This window comes from Phyllobates terribilis, unplaced genomic scaffold (genome assembly GCF_046119375.1).
Source record: "Phyllobates terribilis strain yellow unplaced genomic scaffold, ASM4611937v1 Scaffold_4527__1_contigs__length_59869, whole genome shotgun sequence".
Classification (NCBI taxonomy): Eukaryota; Metazoa; Chordata; class Amphibia; order Anura; family Dendrobatidae; genus Phyllobates; species Phyllobates terribilis.
Window position 1 is genome coordinate 51,597 of NW_027367278.1, and position 8,274 is coordinate 59,870.

Consider the following 8,274-nt stretch of genomic DNA (forward strand, 5'->3'; position numbering starts at 1 on the left):
TTCCTCGTTTCCATGGACCAACGTCGAGTTTATACTTTCTGAGTTATTTGTTGTAATAATGTTGTATCTTTCACCTACATCCACAATCATTAAAAAGGTTGCCATAATGTTTTATCTTTCAGGTATACATTTGTATAATCTGATGACACTTTTTACATTGTACAAGTGTATTCATCAGTATAAATAAAAGTGTCATCATTATGGAATAGATTTTGTCATTACCTGGACAATATGCTCATGCCCACTTCTCTAGCTTTGCTCGTATAAGGTAATCCCTCATATTTGAATTCACTTAAGAAATTTTGTCAAACTAGTGTTGAAAATATGTCTTGGTAAAGCTTTCAGATGTGTGTGTGAACAATTGGTGTATACATTTGTTCTTGAAAAGAGTTTTCAGATTTTCTTTGAGATGTCTTGTGCGAGTTACATGTATTGAAGAATTATACACCCTCTCGATGTTGGTTGCAATGCTCTTATGTTTATCTGACATAAGCACTAGATCGGGTGCACTTGGGATGACATTTTGGAGTTGCTCAAAAAACCATGTCCATGAGTAATCGTTTTCTGAGTCAATAACAACATATGCTAGCAGATATATTTGATTGTTGGTATCTTGTGATGTATCTATCATTAGATTTCCCTTATACTTCCAAAGAAGATGTATGTCGTCCACCATGATGACCTATAATGAAAACAGGATAAGTGATGACACTTCACATAAACTGTTGTTTTTGTGATGATATATTTGATTGTTGGCATCACTCTGTTTTTGTGATGACATTCTATGTAATGACTGTAAACCTCCCATAAACTGTCATCACATGTTTACTACATTTTATATGTGATGAAACTTTTGGTTTTGTATGATAAATTTTTCAACTTGATTACAAAAGTTTGATGACAAATTTCGAGTATCATACCTTTCTCATGTAATTGAAACCTATAATACAAGCTCTAGTCGAAACAAACACATACTTGAAACGGTTTTCATTTCCAATCTCAAGCCTTTTATATGTACTGGGGTTTATTTGTTCCATAATGTATGTTGATTATACCTTTCAGAACCGTCATCATTGCTTTCATCAGCGTCGTCATCATGTTGAGGGATACTGTCATCATGATCTTGATTAGTGTCGTCATATTGTACTATAATTCTATCATCATTTTCAACAACTGTCATCAGTCTCTCAAATGCATTTCTAGTGTTACCAATACCAATTGTCATCTTTCTCTTGCGTTGATTGAATTCCTTAGAACTACCTGACAACACATATAACGGTAATGACCATGAAACTCCAAGTATATCATTTATAGCAACAAAAGACTTGAAATCATCATTATCCTTAATTGTATACGGACTTCTCAATTTATGATAAGGATGTAGACGACTTATTATAAGATCAAACACTTCTACATCAATCTTGAATCTCATTATAATCTGCATCTTGAGATCGTGTAGTTCGAAACGGTAATCAAATACAAATGCCTTTATTTTCATGACTCCTTAATAGGAATCATATTCACCTTTCATTTTCCGCGCATCTCCATAGAAGACGGTTAATATCTTCATTTGCCACCATAAGTTAAACATCATATAAGCATCATCAATAATTGTCATCACATAAATGTCATCACATTATTGTCATCACATATTGACACTGCTATTACATACATACATCGTCATCACATATTGACACTATCATCACATAAGCATCGTATTAACACTGTCATTAAATATTGACACCTTCATCACATATTTACATCATCATCACATATTCAAACCGTCATCACATATTGACATTGTCATCACATATTGACACTGTCATCAGATATTGACGCCGTCATCGCAGAGCAAAGTGGTTAAACACGAGGATTACGAGCATTTAGGAGAAGACTGAAAGGACACGACCAAAGGACAAAGCACGAACGCGCATGCAAGAGGATGCAGCCGCACCAAGGGAACCAGCCCAGGGCACGACCGCGCCCTAGGTGTCGCGACCACACCAAGGCTATGCAAGGCAGCGCGACCGCGCCCGCCTAGGGTTGGTGTCGCCTTCTTATTTCTGCGGGAGTTGTTGAGCCATTTTTACGTAGTTCCAGATAGAGTTTTGGGTTGGACTTTTGAGGGTTTATTACTAAGGTTTCTAGGCTTTATAAAAAGGGTTGAGAGATTTACCTCCTTTCCACCATCCATTATTATCATTTCAATTCAATTAGGTTTAGGTTTTACATAGAATGAGGAGCGAGTAGTCTCCTTAGCTTTGTTCTCCAGGTGGAAGTCTGCGGATTATTGGTTTGTAAGGTTTCTATCTTGGTTCTAATAATATATTATTTGAGTTTGTTTCATTCTCTTGTGCATGTTGATTATTGAATGTGATTTATCTATCTAGATTAGCTACATAGGTTGTTTAGATCTAATTCATATTGCTAGGTCTAATTTGTCCGAGTTGGAGAATCTTATCAGAGGATAGCAAATCAATTGCTTGGGCTAGTTGAACTTGCGATTGTGTGGAGAATGATGATATGTTAGCAGCCAAGTGGCACTGCATGTTCCTATCTATTCCTGAATGCATTGTTGCCTAAAAATTAACTCTTGATAGTTTCAGGATTGTATATAGGTAAGGTTTAATAGGACTAGTTGGACTATTCACTATATTAGAACAAGGATTAGGGCAATCATAATATATGAATTAGAGAATGAACCCGAATAGAATTAATAAGTCAATGATCAAACCAATTAGTTCATTGTGTAAATATCTGGTGAATAATGTGTTTTCTCATAGTTGTTTTCTAGTTTAGTTTAGTTAGTTTATACCATCTTCCCCCTTTCTTGTTACTTTTGGGTTAGTCAGATTGAACACACAAGAGCTGATCATCAGACTCTCTGTGGAGTCGATCCTTACTTGTCACTCTACTTGTAGAGAAGGTAGTTAGGTATAAATATGTTCTCTCAGTTCATGAATAACTGTTTCAATAAATAGGAAAACAACTAAATCTAAGAAAATCAATTAGTATAAATACTTGTTAAAAAAATAAGTATAAAAACATCTTGACCAAACTAAACACTCCCTTAGTCATGTAAAGCTCTTCAAATTAAAATCCAAAAATACATGTTATTGCAAGTTGGTTGTAGGAAAGCAAATATGTTTAACGGGTTCCATGGTCAAATCAGCAATACCAATGTTCTATAAGTAGTAACTAGTAAGGTGGATATGTAGAAAAAAATTGGTGGGTTACCCACATTCAAATTGCATAATACATTCAGTCTCATCGCAATCTTAACTCTTTTTATATGAGTATAACAACATCATTCTTAAGAATTGACATCCATGTCACGTTAAAAACATATATCAATATGAGCTATGAACACTTGTTTCACTGCAATCTTTATGCATAGTAGGGAATGTAAGTTATGCAGAGACTATCTTTTGTTCCCTGACTTTCTCCAGCTTTCCAACTACTAGCCGGTCTAAAATCGGAGGCTCCAACAAAATCGGGTCCAGACAACGCTCTGCACACGCGTCCACCACCTGCACATCGTAAATCCCAGAGCTGAGTTTTATTACAGGGTTATAACAGACCATCTCTATGCATGCATGCATGAAATGGTTACACGGTAGGATCAGGTAAAAACATATCTTATGGTGCGAAATGCGAACAGACTTTAACTATGAACATTTCTATCTTACATGTGAACTTAGTATACTAATCCGTGAACATAGATCAGCCTAGAAACCGTTGCAATAAACCTAATGAAGAGGTTAAGGTTCACAAACTAGTACTCTAGGTTCACATGTAAGATAGTAAAGTTCACAGTTAAAATCTGTTCACATTTCATTCCGTAAGGTATGTTTTTACCAGATTCTTTCTCATGGTTTCCCTTTAATGTTTCGGAGTATCAGCTTGGTGAAGGTATACGTCTTTGATTCATATTATGGTCACATATTTTGGTAATACTATGGTTCATATATTTCGGTAACATTTTCTGTGTTCAATAAAATTTCTTCACCAAAAATGGCAGCGTAGCACTAAAAACTTAACATTGCTCTTTCAGGTTCCCAATATGTTCTGTCAAACTTATCACAGACCAACCTCACCACCACTTAAATGAAGCTAAAATGAGATTATACCAGAACCAAGAGGTACTTTTTCTTGGTCTTTTACCATGAGGGATATTTTCTAGGGATGCAAGCACTGCAATCAAGAGGTAGTTTAATACTCCATCTGGATACAAATACATGTCATTTTAGGACAATATTGTTGGATACGAATATATGTCATTTTACCACCTTTTCCCTTATTTTACCATATTTACCCATATAAAATTATTACATTAAAGCTACTTTATTTCTCCAGACATTGCTTTTTTACAATTCCAATGATACTTTAGTAGGGGTATTTAGGGGGGGAAAATTACCTTAATTGTGTGTGAAATTTTGTATAATAAAAAATACTTGTATCCGGAGGGACTAAAAATCAAGAAATGTAAGTCAACAGAGGGATACTTATTCTTACCTCGTCAAGTAAAAAGTCAACAGAGGCATCATCATCAACTGTATCTTTGATTGCCACCCTCAAGTAATGCACATCCAACTGAATTTGCTGGAAACCGCTTCGGTTGAATGTCTGAAGTCTCACAAATTCTTGCAAACTTTTTAGGCAAAGCTTCACTATGGTATTTATAACAGAGTCCTACAGGTTTCAAATTCGTATTACTTAGGACCGTAAGTCAAGTAGTCATGCCAAAAATAATACACTAGCTTTAACAGTACCTGTGTGAATTCAACTTTGGTGGAAATTTCAATTTTCTGCTTGAATAATTTGGCTAGATGACTCTCAAGAAGTTGGCTCCTGCCTTTCTGTAGATTTGACCGGGTCAACCTATCATTACTCCTGGATGACGTGGCGCTACCGTTGCTATCTGTGCGCCGATGTTTTCGTCCTACACCTTCTGGTAAGATCTGGTTTACTTCAGATATAGCTCGTTCCACCTGTAGCAGTGGATATGGTTTGTTATTAAGAACGCTAAAAAATGATCTAGAAAGAGGATAAAGTAAGTTTTGTAACCTCTTGAAGAAATAAATCAACAAACATATGGACATCTCTGGGCTCCTTGTGCTGCAAGATTTCAGCTGAAAGTCAAATAAAAATATCTTCTTGTTTCATACTGAAGTGATGTAGGTATTATACTGACCTTGACCCAATTGGGCGCAGTGAATCGCTTCCTCAGCAGAACTGATACTCTCTGAGTTTTGATTCTTATGTACTGGTAAAACAAGGATGGTGGATCAGCTAATTAATGGAAAATCCAAGAGACAATGGTAAAAAAATTACTTGAGAAATAAATTTTACTGAGATCTACAATCTACTAGTAAGAAAGTGTGGAAAGAGAAGAATCATACAAAGTGCAGAAAACTTTCACCAGCTGAGCGATACAATCGACAAATTTCTCCTGGAAGGAATGCGGGTCCATATTCAGAACCTCTAACACCACCATCAGAAAATGAAGTGCCGATTTCCTGAAAAATAATTAAAGAGTTAAAACCCAAAATAGAGAGCAAGAGGAAAGAGAAAGAACATCTTGGCATGTCAAAATAATGATGATCCTACCTCTGTAATTCTTGGAATGGCATTTTGTTCTATAAACACACAGAGTTGTGCAATAACCAGTACAAGACCAGCAACAACCTTGTCTCCTTGTACTGCCTCAGGAAGAACATCTTGGCATGTCAAATTACTTTTTCCAGAGAGAGATACGAAGCGAATATGAAGTGTTTTGAAGAAGTTTTGGAATCCCTCTTGCACCCAGTCTATAACGAAGTCTCTTAGCCGTACCATTAGTGTTAAACTGTCATCAATAAGTTGGCGAAATTCCTGACATTATATATAACCACAAGGCAATCACTTGGTTTGCTGAGTAATATAGCAACAATTAAAAAAGCTATGATCAGATAGTGAATGGTTCACAGTATGATTGGTGAAGTTTAGCGTTATATCTGCTTGATAAATTATTGTGGAGGATGAAATTGGTTAAGGAAATATGAATAACTAAGCTAGATGATCTTAAATATTTAACAAGCTCACTATGCATCTACACCTGTATTCAGATAAGTTTTAGTATCATGGAAATGAAATTTTACCAAAAGGGTATCCATACAGCCTTGAATAACTGTCTTTTTACTGCCTTCCAGTGTAATCTGCAATATATGCTCATCTTTGGCTGCTTCATTTTTACTGATTTGGACTTTTATCAAAGACTCTGAACAGTTAGAACTGAAGTTAGAATATGTATATATATAGGAAAAAATGGGAGTACTCATGTTATAAAATAAAAATTGAGTTAGCACAGTTTTTTCACTGCCGCAAACAATAAAGGTCCCTAATCTATTACATCACAAACTTGAAAAAGAATAAGAAGTGAGCTATTATTACCTGTGATTTCCTGATGAAGACGCCTAAATGTGCTAGCAATGAATTGCTTGACAACAAGGTTGGCACCCTATAGGACAGTCGCACAAACATAAGAGAAATGTAGAACAGCAATCTCAAAAGTTATTTAATTCAAATATTCAATAGAAAAAAAAAAGAAATAAAGGAAACCTCCAGACAAATCTCCGGAAGAGCAGCTTCAGGCAATACTTCATCCATCAGGAGCACATCAGTCCAAATTAGCTCTGCAAGCATACATGAAGTGATTAATTTGAAGAGATATATAACTTCATCACACTACTAATTCAAGATGAACTTTACTATAAGGGAAAGCCAGTAGTTGAAGACAAAAACTGAATATAAAATTATACTCACTCAGCATTCCAAGAAAACCTGCTGAAGAAATTGGTTTGCTTAAATGTTCCTGGATTGTTTCAAAGTGCCTTGAAAGAGAATGGTTTAGAATGTCAATAAGATTAGTACTTACAACATAGAATAGAAGTCTTTAATGTCACGAATGTTAAAAGTTACTTTGTAATGAGATTCTGAGAGATTTTAATAAGTTGGTCTTCTGAATCAGGAAATATAACTCGGTAAGCACGAACAGCCTCCACAAACTCACGAGTTGAAACCTGACAGTAATTTTTTTATAAATTACTGACCAAATATTTGTTATAGTAAGACCAGTCAACAATTAAAGTATATTACAGTCCAAATTTTACCTCATGAGCAGCTGAAAGTGAGGCAGGAGATTGTAGATTTGGAGATTCATCAGTATTAGCTAAAGAATCTCTAATTAAAGCTTCAGGAAGTTGAAGCTCACCTATGCATAAATCTAATTTCTCAAGCAGCTGTTCTTTCAAGGTACCCACCTATAAAAAAAGGAAAATACAGATAGTAAGGTGAAAATGGATCAAGAGATCACTGAGGTGAAAAAGCTCATACACATACTGGGAAATCCAAATGCTTCAGAAGCATGACCGCCTCTGCTCTAGCCTGGATTGATTCTGAATCTGAAAATATTTTTCCCTACAACAAAAACAACAAGAGAAAGACTAAATCCACGTATTTAAGTCTTAGACCACACAGAATAAGGTAGTGTGTTTTATTTTAGCAAGTTTCTAATGGAATTCATTCATAACACCTTTATGCACAAAAAGCTTGGAGTTCTGCATGCCTACAGACACACGGATAACTCTTTCAATGGGGTCTCATAATTTTCCATACACAAACTGTTCTAGTGAAGCTTCCAAACTACCTGAGGAAATAAAACTTTAGCAGAAAATAAGATTACCGACCTGCAAATTCTTAATAATTACAGCCACTGCCTCTTCTGAAGCTCTCTTACAATCCTTGAAAGATGAATCCCCGTATGCCTAATGGAAGACACAGTTACATCTTATAACGGTGAGCTATTTATTTAAGAATCAGGAAGGAAACAGATCAACAGCCACTTTAGGATTACAAGAACAACCTTAAATATGGGCATTGCTCCAGTGTAGAACCTTACTGCATCTGCATAAGATTCTGACTTGATGCACCTTGCAAGTTGCTCGGGCAGATCATATATGAACTGCTCCATTACAATGTAAACATGAAAGGCATATAAATCAATCATATTAAGCATGAACTGAAATGACATTGCGTGCATTGATTACCTACAGCATATTGTTTCCTTTCCTCTTTTTTATGACTTGTAAATCATACAATGGCCACAAATTTCCATAATTAGCTAAATCAGTATGTAAGTGTGTGTGTGTGTACAAATTGTTTTCTACACAACTAAGTAAAGTAACAAAGACTGATGGATAATTGGCAATGAAGCAAACTACCTGAACTTTACGT

The 8,274-nt window shown here is 35.5% G+C and overlaps 1 protein-coding gene across 1 annotated transcript; it reads right to left on the reverse strand.

Annotated features, from left to right (window-relative positions):
* Positions 1–3,410: 3,410 nt before the first annotated feature.
* On the reverse strand, positions 3,411–8,071 carry LOC141249389 (uncharacterized). The gene is made up of 16 exons (XM_073669608.1): positions 7,904–8,071; positions 7,728–7,805; positions 7,381–7,458; positions 7,152–7,301; positions 6,961–7,061; positions 6,805–6,872; positions 6,601–6,674; positions 6,433–6,499; positions 6,141–6,259; positions 5,611–5,874; positions 5,403–5,519; positions 5,195–5,266; positions 5,068–5,118; positions 4,773–4,991; positions 4,516–4,692; positions 3,411–3,530 (listed from the first exon to the last, which is right to left on the reverse strand). The coding sequence occupies exons 1-16, from the start codon at positions 8,069–8,071 to the stop codon at positions 3,411–3,413; spliced, it is 1,923 nt and encodes a 640-aa protein (XP_073525709.1).
* Between the last annotated feature and the right edge of the window lie 203 nt (positions 8,072–8,274).

Bases quoted from the DNA above. Each gene is read 5' to 3' on its own strand.
- LOC141249389 (XM_073669608.1), bottom strand. From the start codon at position 8,071: ATGTCATTTCAGTTCATGCTTAATATGATTGATTTATATGCCTTTCAT. The intron at 5,520-5,610 runs GTAGGATCATCA...ATTATTTTTCAG, and splicing joins CCATTCCAAGAATTACAGAG to GAAATCGGCACTTCATTTTC. The intron at 5,119-5,194 runs GTCAGTATAATA...GAAATCTTGCAG, and splicing joins CTGCGCCCAATTGGGTCAAG to CACAAGGAGCCCAGAGATGT.